At 44.3% G+C, this 16,593-nt stretch overlaps 1 protein-coding gene across 1 annotated transcript in view; it reads right to left on the bottom strand.

Annotated features, from left to right (window-relative positions):
- The window catches only part of LOC124210852 (monocarboxylate transporter 11), a 74,764-nt gene that overhangs the window by 6,036 nt on the left and 52,135 nt on the right, over nt 1-16,593 (bottom strand). Inside the window, exons 6-9 of the mRNA XM_046609297.2 lie at nt 13,340-13,508; nt 12,177-12,341; nt 6,253-6,535; nt 4,865-5,039 (exon numbers count right to left, since the gene is read on the bottom strand). Coding sequence (XP_046465253.1) covers nt 4,865-5,039; nt 6,253-6,535; nt 12,177-12,341; nt 13,340-13,508 — 792 coding nt within the window. The remainder of the gene's footprint in view (nt 1-4,864; nt 5,040-6,252; nt 6,536-12,176; nt 12,342-13,339; nt 13,509-16,593) is intronic.

Here is a 16,593-nt window from a genome sequence, read left to right as displayed (position 1 = left end):
CTTTACCTACGCCGATCGCTTCAAGCGCATGACTCGATTTCCGGCCGGACAAAATGGTGCAACGAATTATTCGTTCCGTTCTTCGAGTTTAATCCAAAAAATAAAAGATCCAAAAGATAATGTATGCATGAAAATATGCATGAAAAAAACTCAGCACCATTTGCATAAAAAGTTCTTGAAAAGCTCGTTCCAAATAAAACAGTAAAATGTGCTCGGTAAGCAGTAAGTCTCGACGGAATTGTACGTAACGTGCGGATGAGAGTAGCCTCGCATACTGATTGTGAGGTAGAATAATGAAATGAATGCGAAACAGCTCGACACACGGAAAGCAGAGATGAAAAAGATCAAAATGACGGGGCGTCGTGTCGCCCAGTTTTGTAAATCCACAGCTTTCGGGTTATTTTCGCAATCTCCGACATTGCGAATTCTAGAAATCAAAATTTCACGCGTGATCGGTTAATTAAAACAACAATCTCCTGCGTACGGTTTGAAATTCCGAGACTTGCAATAAACGTCGTGACAAGCCGTCGACAGATTTACCTTTCGGAACTCTTTAATGGAAAGTTATAGTCTGATCTCATCGTATGATAAAGGTGAACGTACCGCAAATCAACGATAGCTGTACATAAGTTCAAAGGTTTCGTTGAACGCAGCGCGAACTCGAGATTACGCGTATCTACATACCTATACTGTATAGGCATTGGTGAAAGAAATAGAGAGCGAGGGAAAGTTTTATTAGACAGTGTAACAACGGTCCCCTAAGAGCAGCTGAGGCGAGTTATACGTAACGAAACAAAGCCGAAGTAAGAGGTACATAAGCAGGATGAAAATAGAAAACAAGAAAAAGGGACGTGAAAAAAGAACGGAGACAAGTCGGGAGGCAGGGACAACCAGAGCTTGGAGCGATGGGGGGAAGCCGGAGAAGCCATCGACCATGCTAATGCCCCGGCTTTCCGTACCTCGCACTATCGTATCTTCGTTGCAAATCTCCCAGCCATTGCATTAGGAAGCAGTTGTTTATGGACATTTGATGCTTTTCGAGGGAAACGGTTTTTCAACATGGTATATTCAAAGGATCCGCGGGGTCAATGTATAAGATTCGGAGCATTTTACACCTAAATGAAATGGTAACGACATCCTTCATACTCTGTAATTTTGTTTCGCACGAATAAAATTGTCTATCGTCATTCTTCATTTGATTTCGTTGTTTTTAAACTATCTTTGAACGATTCCCTGCATCCTGGTCGTCCTAGTAATTAGTCAAAGCAATTGAACGTTACAGGGTGGAGTACCAGAGGCAGGACAACAGTTGTGGATGATTGACAAGTGGCCCCAGGATTTTTCTCACACGGTTTCTACGCTGCTGACCGAGTTTTTGAAAAGCCGTTTGTAAGACGCAACACGTTTTTTTATTCCGGCGCCATCCGCCTCGTCAACTGCGGGAATCTCGCGACGTCGCGACGCGGCATTGTACTCCGAGCAAGTACCTACCTATATGCGGCAGCACTGATTGTGAGAGACTGTTCGAGGACCATTTGGGCCCCTGCTTCCAGGCCTCCCACCCCGAGGGCTCGATAACAACAATTAACCGGCGAGTAGTGACGAACAAAAACACCGAGCCGTCCAGCCAGTCCCCCTCGCTTGATTATTGCGGAGAGCCGAGGGAAAAAGCCTCTATTATGAATCGAGCACCGCCCTCAATATCCCCAATTTCTCCGTCTTACTAAATGGAAATGAGAGCCAATCATCCGCACGCGCGCTGCCCGATGTATCGATTAGATGAGGATAATTAGGCCAGATTAAAAACTAAACGGAACTAAAGATCAGCAGATTAGGCGACGCGAGGTGAAGAGCAAAGTATTTACAACGGATGCCTCTCCCCTCAAAATACAACTGCAAAAGAACGTACGTTTCAGGTGGTTATTTCACATGCTGAGCAATCGCTATGGTATAATCAAGAGAATGTCGAAGGAATTGTTACAGTGATAATTTATTTGATCTTTTAAATCTTTCATTGCTTTTTACGTCAAGTCCTGAGTTCGCAGGTTAATTTTCAGTGACTGACGGACCTCGTTTAAGACTGAAAAACGTCGGGTTTTACCTCGAGGCGGGCGTTAGTTTTTCCTTTGAACTCGGTTCCTTCTTCTCGAGTGGAAGCTAAAACCGTGAGGTGCAAACTGCAAGTTTCGCGCACTCGACTCGCTCGCCCCCGAACTGCATCCCATATCGCCAAGCACTCGCTCCGGGAGTGAAAAGAATTCCCATTCTCTATTTCCCACTCGCCACTTTTTCCTACTTGTTCTGTGCATGGCTGCTGAATATTGCAGCGTGTTAACCAACCCCTGAATATTTAGTGGTTTCAGTCTAGCTGGTGCCGCGCGCACGCACTGAAACTTATTCGCAACTTCTGCGGTCGGATTTCTCCTATTCTATTCACCATTTCAACTCCGATTATACACATCCAGGATCTAATGAGCCGACATGACAAGCAGCAGTAGCCTGCAAAAACACGGGTATACATAAGGGTGTGCCGATGGAGATATCCGCACATAAACATCGAGTCGTCTTGAATATCTCTTAATCCGTTAGAGTTAGGAAAATACTATCTCAGTACATTTTTATACAGCGCGAAATTTTCTATAAGAATCTGCATACAGGTAATTGAGAAGTTAAGCCATTTACGAGAGAAAAAAGATTCTACAATTTTCCGATTTTTTTTGACATGTTACTTAAATGAAAAATGGAAAAAATAAAACAGGCACCTCTAAATATCAATATTAAGAGCTTATATTTAGCTGACATATTCTACTTGAGATGCTCTTCCAAAATTTTGATACGTGTTTGAAAAAAAGTTTTTTTTTTTGGCATATTATAGTATACATGTATGACGAATTGTCTTTTAATAAAATACCTGTTCTGTCATTGCATTTAAACAATTAAACGCTGTTTTCAAACGACTGTATTATCCTCGAATGCGCTCCCCTGATTTTCCCTTGAAAAATGGCTACCTTGAACAGCCAGCTTCGGTGTCATGAGGCGTAAAGGAATTACTCCACTAACGAGCCTCGTGCTCAAGGATCGGCGACGGTGTCGTGCCGGGGCACGACTAATCTAATAAAGGACGAAAAGCATTGACTTCAGTCTCTCTCTCCTGTGTGGTGGACGGTTTTTCTCCTTTCATTTCAACCACATCCGTAGATTTGCTCGTTCCTTTTATTTTGGAAGGCAAGAGGCTCTCGGAGCTTCTTGCTTACCACTAAAATCGAATCGGTATCGCTATTTCTTACACTCCTGTATGCGTAACATTTCGGCGTGTGAATCCTGAAGCTACCCCCGAGCTTGCAAATCTAACAAATCATCCTTTCACTAGATACGGGCCTATAACACGCGAACGAAGCGTCGAACTTTCTCCCCTATATAAGAAGCGACGGGTTATAAGTGAATCTCCGTTACCGCTTCATAACTTAAGAGAAGAAAATGGCTGAGTGCAAATCTTCCAGGTAAGTAAGATCTCGGCTCATAGAACGTGAGAAGCTGCAGTGAGAGGAAGCGAATCAAGACACCAGAAACGGAAGAAGCGGAGAAGCTGCAGATCCTGAAGGGGTGAAAATAAATTACGATTTTATCCTCTCGAAGCGGCGATGCGGGGGAAGAAGAATTACCATTTCAATGGGTCGTTGAAGGGCAAGACGGGCTAAGCTGGTTGGCAGACCGCAGTCGAGATTCGACATTCGGATGGGAATGCCGAATCAACAAGTAAAACCGCAGCGATGTCGAATCCCGGCTTCTCTTGTTCCATCCGAATTCTCGCCGCTCTCCCGAGCCTCCGTCAGCCCTTGGACATCTCGCTCTCTTTTCTTTTCGACCTTTACTCCCGCGTAAAGTCGATCGTTTAACGCTATCGATACAGCCACCGGGTGTCAACGCAAATTTACCGAATCCCTCGCGTATCCACGACGCTATCGGAAACGGTTTATAAAAAACGAAGAAGATCAGCGGTTCACTTCGCCCACCAAGCCAAAGTTTCCCCCCGTCATTCGGCTCCCCTCGCGTCCCTTCCACCGCACGTTTCAATATTTCTACCAAATAGACCCAATTTATTTATACAGATATGTGAACAGAAGTTCACCGAATAGACGGCACGAATAAATCTCTCGTGCGGGATGATATTATTTCAAAACCGTGTATTCCTTTCTATCCACATCACACCCGGGGGAATTCAACGTTTTTATCATGAATTTGCGAAAGGTGAAAATACCGAATCAAATCTCCCGAATGGCCGTGAAATCTGTCCGCTACCGCATCCCGGAATGTCGAATCGAAGAACAAAGTCTAACGAGGTTAGCACGGGAAGTCGAGTCGATAGAATTCCACCGCTAAAGTCAATTGGCGAAGGGGTGATAATCACTAATGACACTTCCAGGCCAAAACTCGAGCGAGGAAAGGGGTTGGAGGGTTTGGCGACAGGGGGCTGTTTACGCAGGAATCTCATTACCGCGCGAGGTCAACGGCAGGGGGTTGATAGCTCTGAACCAGGCCGAGAGTTTATAGCGGTGAAGAAGGATTCCGGAAGCTGCAGGCAGAAGCGGATGCGGAGAGATTGAAAAGGGGAAGTTATCCGAGTGTTTGCAAAGAGCCCGGGCTAATGGTCCCAAGCAACCGAAACACGAGCACGTTTAATATCGGAAAAAGTACCCTTGTTTTGCCTCTTCGGCAAACTTCCTTTTCTTTCCCTCAATTTTCCCCCTCCCTGTTTTCCCCTTTTCAACGAACGGGGCGCATTGTCTTCCATCCGGCGAGCAGCGACCGTTCTCTCTTGAAAAAATGGGACAAAGAATTTTTGGATGAGGGACCGCATACTGACCGACACCGATGAGCGCGGCTTGGCACAAGTATTGCCTCGAAACGAGACACTGGGCCGATGGTCTGGCCGTGATCACTCCCCATCCTGCACAGCCGAGCGCAGCAGCAAGACCCAGACACGTCTGAAGCAGGACCAGAGCGCTGGCTTCCAGGCCGTCCTGGTATCCTTGGAGAGCCTGGAATCAGGACCAGTTGCCGCATTGCGAAGTTTGAATCGTTGGTTGTGTGGGTAATTTGCAACGCGATATCCCGCGGCAAAGGTTCGGCGGACCTTCGCTACGATTTTAGGTATTCAGGAGCTTATGCTAAGGCTGGGATCACAGTATTAACCCTGCAGGGTGTATAAAATTACAACGAAGTCGTAAGATTGTTATGTATTCATTGAGATTTTAGTCCTGTGCAATAATAATACAGGAACGCGCGTAATCCCAAGTGGATCAATTAACATTTTTATATTTTTTAAACCTTTCCTTCGTATATTATTGTTGTTATTTATTTATTTTTTTTCTCTACTGTTCTTTTTCTCGTTACAATTTGAATTGATGTTTATCCTTCCGATTTTATATACGTAGGCGTTGCTTTGACAGGTTTGGTAATCATCTGTGAGTTTCTTTAACCTTGCGGTAAAAGGTTATTCAAAAATTTATAACGCAACATGGCAATCGTAACATTGAAGCAAAATTTTATTCACTGATACATGGAGGAAAATAATTGTTTGAATCAATGAAGATATTTTTGCGAATGGCAATGACGACGGTTTGCTCAAGGTAACTAAATATTTGTCATCAGAAAGTAATATCTCGTTTACTCAAGAACGATTTGATTAAGTGAAGTAAAATATTGTCTTCGCTGCTTACAAGAATGTCTTCGTCGATCCAAACGATCCTTTTCTTCGGTGTGCCGTAATCAAATTAAATTTTTAGCTCTCAAATATTGTTGCACCCACGTATACGAATAGACGCAAAAAACACGAGATTACAAGTTCCGCGAAGTATCCAACTTCAGAAATTGCACAAGTTTGATAAGTATATTTGCTGATGAAATTTCAAGTCAAATTATAGACACAAGAAGAAAGTTTGAGGCGTATTTTTTTCTAGCGAATTTGAACTTACATCCTACTCCGCATCTAAAGCGCATACGTATAATGCGACTCTCGAAAACAACACTATAAAATAAAAGTCGAACACGAAACTTGGCCGATCTCTCTGTGATGTTTTTTTTTTTTTTGCTTCAACTCCCACACAAGCAGATCCGTCAATGTAGATAAAATCAGATCAGATTCAGGAAAATTGAAATGTGCAAATAGGTCAATATCGTTGAATAAGACTGTGAAAATTAAACCCTACCCTGCCTCTAATTTACCCATCGGAATTAGATAGTTGAACTCACGATGTAAAATGCAGGCGAGTAGAGGCCAAAGCCGGCAGCTCCCGCGGCGAGCATCAACATCCGGACAGGTCGACTCCCCAGTGGACTTAGGTCGACCAAGGGTTGCCGGGGCGTTCTTAGAGCGGGCTTCCGCTCTTTGACCTTGCTCTGCTGGTTCTTCAGGTGGAGAATCGCCCGGCGCTGAGGATGATAGAGAGAGGCGCTCCTGTAGACGAGGCCCAAGAAAAAGGCGAGGGAGAGGGCCCCAGTGACAGACTGAAGGCCCAATCTCCAGCCTAATTTCCTGTACGGAAAACAGAAAGGAAAAAAATACATCAAAGAAGTTAAGCTTGCAGAGGATTCGGGATATCCTTTCGTCGAAAACGAGGAACGCTTGGTAACGACTGTCGTCGATCTACACGCGCGAAGAGCGACGGCCGTGTGGGTGTCCGAAATTTTAGACACAGTCCGAGGGAGGGTTGAATCCAATTCAAAGCCGTCCGTGCAATCTCGGTGAAAATATATGAGGGAAATATTTCACTACCTTTAACGGCGAACGGTCATGTTTTAATACCGATGTTTTTTGACGCGGCTAATTAACTCGTGTCACAGCTTTCCGACGTTATCTAACCGCATAACTCATGGCTCGGCGCTAATGGATGGATCGAGGGCAAGATTCGAGATAAAAGCTACTCCCGGAGTCATGCCGGTGAAAACGTGATCGGCCGAATTGGCTGTTTTAGAAGTTTTATCGACCTGTGGGTGGCGAACGAGCAGATGACCTCACGTTTCGAAATTCAAAACCGCTTCGCTTAAGTCAGAGATTCTGTAAAACTGTAAACAATCACGAACTAATATAGTTATTGAATCGAGATCGTTGTGTACGGTGTATTCCAGTCGAAGGAATAGGAAGAATGATTCTCGAAAACGAAACTAAAGACGAGAAACGGCGAGGCCTGTTTTCTTCGCGAACCGAGGGTAAACTACTTCTATTAGTCATGGAAGTTAGCTAACGCGAACTCAAAGTCTAACGGTCGGATCCGGACACAGAAATGTTTGGAAAGTACGGTGAAAGCGATCTTGGAACTGTCAATATTGATACGAGATTTCCTCTACTCAACTTTGTTGACAAGTCAAGGGGATAAACTTAATAACTGGAATTTTCCATGCTGCAAACATTTACCGAGAAAATCGATATTTTTCTAATTGTAAGTACGATGATCTATTTTCTTGATTAAAACTTCTAATGTACGGTTTTAAAGATTTTTGCACACTCGCTTCGGTAAAAGATGAGGGGATGCAGAGAGCCTCGTTTCCTTTCTTTCTAATTCCTCCTTTCTTGTCACCGTCAAATGTGGACGTATGAAAAGCACGTGCTCGGTTCTCATGCCCTGCAAGCTGAATTTCGGAAGTTCAAGTTTGAATGAAAAGGATTTGAATACATAATCGGAGACGACTGACATGAAAAGCCTTTCGAGCCTCGGAATACCGGGCAGGCTTAGAGCGCGGGTAGAATTAATACTTCCCTCTAGTGGGGTAATACTTGAGCCGGGGCGAAGACAAAGGTAGAAAATCGACTCCGAACCGGCAATAATAAGCGCACATCAGGCTGGGTCGTTCTCGGATAAACGGTGCCCTTAACGAGATTCTCCTTCCCCGCAACAAGGCTACGCGATGCGACAACGAGACGTCTCCGGTACCCGCGTACGCAGGTAGAGTAAAAATGACAAATGGAACGTATATAAGTCGTATCAACGCGGCGCACAGCGACGTCCATTACCCGCAATATTACCGTTACTCTCGAAGACCAGAAGCAAACCGCCCGGCGGAATTCTTTCTTCCGTATAATTAAGTTATTACATTCGACGAGAGAAAAGCCGGGACGCGGCGGGCAAAAAGCGGAGGGAACCGAGAATCGCGAACGGAGTCGGTACAAGGCAATATCAAAGCTCGAAAGTTGGACAGGGTCGTTGTTGCCGCGCGCTCCGTTGGCTCTCGGAGCTTTCATTAGTCGGCAATTACGGAAGTTTGTGTTGATCGTCCTCACTACGCCAGGTTTCATTTCATATCGGGGACTTCATTGCACCGGGAAACTCCGAGTGCACGATGCACCAGGTGTGACGACGTCGCTACGCAAGCCGCGCATACAGACCTTGGTAGGTAATCGTCTTCTCTCCTCGGGGAGTAGGTACAACACTCTGAAATGTAAATCACCCCCCTATTGCCCGGGAAAATTATACCCGTTTAACGGCAGAGAGTTGGGAGCGAGATTCTTACCGAAGTCGAGGCCTGACTTAAATCACCCCTCGAGCTTTCAGCCTTCCTTGAGTGCTTTCGTGGTTTTCTTAAAAATTAGCCGCTTAACTCGGCCTTCGAATTGCACGATCTGCGGCCTACGTGACAATTAACGTTCGAGTCCGAGTAAATTTTCAACTTTATACTTTTCAATATTAAATCCCGACAAACAATCGCTCCTGAAATGGTTCAGGTGTAATTGAAGTACGGAGCTTCTTAAGAAATCCGTTTGAAAATTATCTCCGTAAACTCGTCTCTATGTGTAATGTATATTGGATGTAGAAATCGTTTCAGTGTAGGAACTGAGTTCTCTACTTTCGGAATGTCGTTATAATTCCACGCATGGATAAATGACGATTGAGGCAAGCAATTCCCTTGACTGTCGTACCTAGAATTAAATTTCCGTCATTTCAATTAAATAACTCGAAAACTGTGTGAGAAAAGTCGTGAAGTTCTTTGGTTTTTCGTTTACAGACGAGAAATTGAGATGTGTGTGTATAGGCACGAACTTGAAGCGATATCGAACACTGTACAGGATTGTAACCCGAATTGATGAAAAAAACATTCTCATCGCTATTATCATATTTTAGCGAAGAGAAGAACGAAATTCCGTGGCTTTTCCCAGAAATCTTCGTTCCTATACAGACATCGACATGGAAACGCGCGCGATGGTGTAATGGGAAAGCAGGCGTTTATCGCGGCGGGGAAATTGGACGTTGGCGGATCGAGAGCGAGCGAGTGGAGCAGCTCAAGCGTCGGTCCGACGTCGGGTAAACGCGGGTGTCAACAGCGACGGTTGGCTGCGATGCAGCACGCTTTGCGACTCTCAATCAGGCGGAGGAAGAGATGCAAAAGCCCCCGGAGCGACAAGCCCTGCATTAATCTCCAGCGATCCTTTACAAACCGCTCGATGCATCAACAAATCGAATTTCCTGACTCGATTATTCCCCCGCGCAGATGCGGCTACGATCGACGAGCGCGTTTAGCCCCGAGTCAAAGACGGGACGGTGCTTAAGTTCCGAAAGCGTCTAATTCCGAATTATATGGCGGTGAAACTTAGTGAAGTAAAGAAATCAAACTTTTACGGAACAACGAGGTATCGAATGGTTGGAAATCCGACGGCTAAAAGTTTCGAAATGCTAAATTTCGAAAATTCAAGTTACGATGGAACAAAGTTCCGAAAACTAAAGTTTCGATGGAGTAAAATTTTGAAATTTTAAATATACTCACCCAGCGTAGTTTACTCAACGAGTGGGTATAAAAAATTAGAAAAACCGATAATCAGAATTACCAGGATTCCGAAAGTGAAAATATCGAAAATCCAGAACAAAGAAGATCAAAGTGGTGAAATATCTCCAAGCCAGAAATTCATAGAGCTGAAAATCTTCGATCATTTGGAATTTCGACGTTTCAGATTTTTAAATTTTCTCATTTTCGCACCTTCGGAACTTTGAGTGTCGGACTTTGGACCATTAGAAACTTTCATATTTCGTTAAAGTTTGATTTCTTTACTTTGACTTTCGCTAGTAAAAAATTCGGAATTTAGAGCTTTCGGAACTTTTCCAATTCAGAATTTGCACCCCGTCCCTCTAAGACGGACTGTTTTGGATAAAGGAATATGAATATTCATAAACGTCGAACGACCATTGTAACCCGACTGTCGAATCTGCTGCCGAAAATTTATCTCAACCTCCTAACGAAGCGAGGACGGCGCAAATGAATAGGCAACGCGGGGCGAAAGCGTGCGTGTGTTTCATGCTGCAAATTTATGCCGTTTTTCAAAATTCAATCACATCAAGAGCAATCTGATTCAGAATGAAATTCAATTTGCAATAAAAAATATGACATTCCATGCCAGCGGGGCAACTAATTAGAAATTTGGTGTCCGGCCAACCATAGCATTTCATATTTCACAACGCTTTCACGGCATATCAATAATACTTGGTAGTAATACCGGCGACAGTTATTGTAGTGGTGAAAGTGGTAACATAGAAGTGATTTTTTTACGTCTGGAATACTAAAAAATGAACATTCCAAATATTTAAATTCAATTTGACGAAAGTTGTTTTTAACGCCATATCGGCAAAATAAAAACCTACCTCTAAATCCGCATAACCGCCATGTGCATATAATATACCACGTGTACTATGTATACGCGCTTAATTTTTGGGATGGTAAAAAGAATGAATTTAGTTACACCGAAGAAGTCGGTGTGTGAAATGTAAATTTACGAGAAGGCCGTTTTGTACAGGAAATCTTACAGATTGCATTGCGTCAGGTTTCCAATGCGAACGTTATAGGCATGTTTCACGCGCATCGCACGTATCTGGGTATGTACTTACTTGTACAATACGTAGGTATAAATATACCGATATCGATAGACACGCATGCGTTATACGGGAAACCAGCGTTTCTTTTATTGGAAATTTTATCACCGTACATCTACCATTTCCCGTACACATAGGTATATACCTACTATACAGCCACCATATTTCCTCGAGTGTGTATATTTGATTTTCGACGGGTGTTTGTCGTGACAATTCTCGCGCGTTTTATAGGTCACAGTGGCTGAATATCGTTCGGTCTCCACGGCGATACGCGTCATCGTCAAACGACACGGTCCGCACGCGTGACACCCGATACGCGGTTATAACGCCTGTGTAATTAACCCTGTACGATGTGATATCGGGAAATGTTTTATCGGATGAATTTAACGAGCCGTTCTTTGACCTCGTCGCGTCGAACGCGTAAACCCACCCTTGCAGATGCTGCAGCCAAGATTATAAATATTTTCCACTTCTCTGCAACAACGACTGTCGTAAAAATTGCACCGACAACGCTAGAACTTCCTAGAGGGATGTTTAATACGTGGCGTTGATCGAGATACGAGGTTATTTAACGAGAGATTATTATCGCTTCGTGATTCACCGCATGTACCGCCGCGAGTGATGTCGGTACGCATCTACATAGGTATAATACGAAGCTTCTGTCCGATCGAGCTTTAAAACGACGAGGGCATACATATAATGGATAGATGAAGCGCACGATTTTGACCCTCGAAGCACTCGTCATATAAATTTTTGCCTCCTTCAGCGTTTGTCAATTCGGTCAAATCAGCATCGCAAATATGAACAAAATTCGTTTTCTGTTCAGCTGAACGAATGTAACAATGAAAATCGAATGATAATGAAGACGGTGATGCAAACGCGGAGATTTGATTCTACGCCGAGGGAAGAGATTACGAAAAAGCTCGGGTAAGATGCCCATCCGCGATCAGGTGAAACGAGATGAAAACCCCGCCGCGTACATTCGAGTATAGATATGTGTATGTATAATACGTAAGGGATAAGCGAAGCTATGGTTTTCCAATAATGAAATTACTCGGCAAAGCGATATTATTCTACCCGAGTAACATTTCGCATTTTGGATATATAGCTCTGGCTGATTTAACTCCCGCATAATTCTTACCGAATTAAGGCATTATATAACACGGCTGCAAATTACAACCGAAATGAATTTCGTTTCACGCAGTGTGTATATGTTGAACAAAATCGTCGGCTATCGATCGAACCACACGCGTGTCCTCCCTTGCTGCAGGATAATCAGGACTTGCAATTCTGCGGAGAATCTGAATCTCTGTTTCCACTCACCCAACGGCCTCCCTGTAGAAAACACTGAAGAGGGCAATTCCGACCCCGGTTCCGGCCTGCACGACCATCTCGACGAATTCCCTCCGTTTTCGGAAGTAGTGTCCCAGGACGAGGCCGGCCGTTTCCTTCACCAGACCAGCACCAGCGCCAAGGACGAGTCCGTAACTGTAGAACGTGACATAAGTTGACGCAGGTCAAGCGGGACGGTTTGTATTTGTCTTTCTTTAACTTTTTTGCACCGATTTTCATCCACCTACGTCAACGTCGACTCGCGCTCGTCACCGAGTATAAAAATAATCCTTCCCCTTCCGATTAAAAAGTCCGCAAGCTCCGGATGACCTTTGGAGTAAAAACAGCTACGACGAGATATTCCGTATTATACAAGCGCTTGTTGTCACTTGATTATACGAGGATCCCTGAAAAACCCATTAGTTTCTCGACACGAGGCCCCGTGAGAAGAAAACTTTTTTCACGTCATCGTCGAGCTTTTTCTCGCCCCAGCCCCGGGGGTTCTGAATATTTTTCTCAAATTTTTAAACCACTGCTCTTCTACCTAGAGTAAACATGTACGTGTGTATTTGCATGTCATGAACCCACCCGCTGGGCAGCGATATTTCTCCCCTTGTTTTTTTACTTTTCATCAACTAAATCCGAGCACGAAGTAAGTTTTGTTTCCAACTAACGGCGGTACCTGCATTCGGCGGATGGATTTAGCTTGTACACGATCCACAAGTACGCCATGTTCAGCGCGAAATTCATCAGCATCCCGCAGGCAGCCCGTGAATTGAGCTCATTCAGGAAACTTTTGCGACAAATACACCCCGACTTAAATGTAACGCCAAACGCTGCCACTCGGCTCAACGACTTTCATTCAATGGTCGGTCTGTTACCTGTCACAAATCAAAGCCCAACTTCGTCCCTCGTATATGTTTCCCATCGCCATTCGCTCCAGTCAACACGCAAACCTGTTGGATTTTAACGCTTCGACAAATGTTTACACGAAGCAAATTTCACGTTCGGAACGTATGTACCAACATCGATCCTGCTCTTCCACTGCGTTGTGCTGACAGTTTGATTCAAGTCTCGATTGTTATTTTCCCCTCGTAAAAACCTCGGAGCGGAAAGTTAGCCGCAACGAAATCAAGACCGCGCTAATTACTCACCTCAGGAGAACCTGGTGCATCTGAACAGCGAAAGAAGTGAAGAGCGACGCGAGGGCCAGAACGAGACCTCCGATGACGGCCGTGAGGCGCGTGCTACCTCGACGACAGGCGCCGACGACGAGGGGCGCCGAACCCCTAGACACGGCGGCGCTGAGGGCTCCAACCCAGGCTGAAACAGGAGGGAGAAGGGTGGAAAAGGTTAGCCTGCACCTCTCTGCTCTTCGACCGAACGGGAAAAAAGTTATACAAATTTGTGGGATCCAAGTATACGTATACAGGAAATGCGGTTGTTACAAGATCGCGAGGTTTACCTGTAGGTAAAATTCAAACAGGTGGTACGACGTGCTAATTAATTTGGTAATTAGTCCGACGTATCACGCGCCAATTCAACGTTCTTCGCTGAGAGTGAATCAGGGGAACAACCACCGTTGATATCCGTTCCGGCTGTGTTTCGAAGCAATATGTGCAATGGCTTCCTAATTGGCATTCCAATTATTGGCATAGTATTATTCTGTGAGGAACGATTTAGGCTCATCCGGCGGGGATTATTTCGCCGCTAATCACCTTGGTGCGGGTAGGATATACCTGGAGGAGTCCTAGAAGCTTAACAACGCGAACGGTTATAATGATCGATTTCCGACGAATGAAGATTAGCTTGAAAGCTGTGCCAAATATCCGTCGTTCGTGAAATCTTGGTGTTTCTCATTGGCCTGAGAAATTATCCACCTTCCATGGACGTTGAATAACAGAAATCGCGTGACTGAATCTTTACCTTTCCAGTTTGTCAGGGTTAAACTTACGCCGTTCGGTTCGATCAATATGCGAGACGCCGCATGTTTTCGTGGATCGGGAAAACAAAGAAAGAGAAATAAGGAGAAGAAAAAATCGCCGTATACGAGGCAGGATTGGGAAAACAAAATTGAACTACGGGGTTTCCGGGATTCGAGAAAGAGGCGGGTGTATGCTGCGGACACGATAGTAAAAAGGAGGAACATGATGTCAGATTTGGAACGATAAAACGAACTCGATTTCCAAACATCCATCGATCACATCGAGTCTCTATAAAAACACCTCGATTCAGAAGACACTCTGAATTGTATTCGCATCGAATGCGAAACAAAACTTTTCGCCTTCGTTCGGGGGTGAGATATATGGAAGGGTGGAGGACCGAGTCCGTATAAGATTCCCTAAGGAAACTGGCGCCTCATTTGACAAAAACTCCTCGCTTCCGGATGTGGGTCGAGCTCGAACCGGAGACGCGTCTGTGCGTTATGTGCTCGTCTGTCTCGAGGCGGACTAGACATTACGAATAGGTCTGGAAAATCGTAAGCCGATCATCCGATGGGAGGGTAGCCTCGTTCCGAGCATCGAATTTAATACTCCCTACTATTGTGGAAACCGCCTCGTGTCAGAGCGAACGACTCGACGTAATAATTCAGCGAGCCACGGGCTTTACGAGAAATTTGGCGAACGGCGAAAGCAGGGAAGCAAAAACCAAACAAACGGTATCCCTGATCCCACGCCGTGAGTCCCGCACAAATGGCTTTCCGACGAACCTCCGATGCCGCCGATCGTGAGCTTGCAGCCGCTGCCGCGTGCACGCTCTATAAACTCTTCGCTCCATTGGATTCGCTATTGGCCAGCTCTTCGCCGGGCTTGGCGTGTATATCGACTTTGAGTACCGTGAAATAGAAACTGAGCTTTCATCGCCAAGTTCTGCAGGAGGACGTGCGGCACGAAATATGCCACCGCACGTACCGTTTCGGATATCTCGCGGTGAATTTACATCCCTGGGATATGTTGGGTGTATAAAGCCGTTTATTCGAACGACAAACTGATTCAGAGATCTTCGGACTTGACAGTGCAGGGTAATTAAGCTGCTTTGATACAATAAACAGATCCACGGAGGATTATTGTCGCTCCGGCATCGCGGACAGTAGCTGCAGGCTTCACTGTATCACAGATTTGACGTATAACGGCGGGTGTACGTACAGTGTACAGATTAAATTTATACGTGTACCTGTACAATATAGTTTTATGTAGATACGCACCTACGGCGAATAACGAAATTGCTAATTTCTCGATTAAAACTAGCTCGCCGGTTTAAATTGCGAAACAATACACCCGCTGATACTGGCCTTTAATTAACGCCCTGTAATTGATATTATCGTATAGCCTGCAGGTAGTACCCGTGAGCTAATTATCGCTGAAAGAGTGCATCGCATCGGGAGCAGGGAAATTCACGAGATATATTTCATCGCCCGATCAATCACTGAGCGCATTAATTGTGCAGTATCAGGAAATTCCGGTGCAGGTGCAAAACTCAGGAAGGTAATATTTCATTATGGAAAAGTAGTTAATGTCGAAAACAGACTAACTGATTATGAATTAGCTACACATTTTCTGTACAAAAGAGTTGTCAAATTACGAAATCAGGTTGAAAATTTACAAATTCGGCGTAGCAACGTAAATTAATATGTATTTGCCCTTTTAAGATAAAAATGTTAGATTTTACTCAAATTTATAAGCGAAACATAATAAAGTAATTTTAATTTACTAAATTGTGTAGTAAATTTATTGTATTTGTAAATTGAATCAACAGTGAACGTATGGTAAATTCACTGTTCCGTATCCCAACAAAACTTCCAATACCGTGTAAGAAGTTCCATAAAGAAATTTTTAACAGCGCACGCTGAGGAAACAAACTTGGGGGAAAAAATGTCACCGCGTGAACGGAATTCAATTTTATTCCGAAAGTATACCTACTTTTTTCCTCGGCTTTCAATCCGGCGAACGAGAATCGCTTCCCGAATCTATGATTTCCAATATTCTCCCTTCTATTCATTGCCCCTTTTTCCGTAAAAAAATATGGGATGACATGGTATCCGTACAGTTTTCAAATATTCATCCGAAAAACGGTTCTGTGTATGTCCTCGGATATCCCGTTTCGGAATTCCCGGACTTGTCAGTGAAAATCTGACCTGTGATTGATACAGGCATTTACCATCACGAAGTCAAAAATAACGCACCCGTTTGCGAAATTCAATGTAAATATCACGATGACTACGACGAGTATAGATATATCTGTGAGCTGAAAGTTTATCGAATACTTAAAGAAAAAAACGAATCAAAAAACTGGAGGTTGTAACACAGTATGCAAAACGTCAAAGAAAAACACTGGCACTCTATTCACAAAAAATGCAAATCGTACAAATCGAATATCTAGTTTCTGTGAGATTGGATACTATGAAATA

Source organism: Neodiprion pinetum, chromosome 1 (genome assembly GCF_021155775.2).
Source record: "Neodiprion pinetum isolate iyNeoPine1 chromosome 1, iyNeoPine1.2, whole genome shotgun sequence".
NCBI lineage: Eukaryota > Metazoa > Arthropoda > Insecta > Hymenoptera > Diprionidae > Neodiprion > Neodiprion pinetum.
Note: the sequence above shows the minus strand (reverse complement) of the source record. Positions and strands in the feature narration are given on the sequence as shown.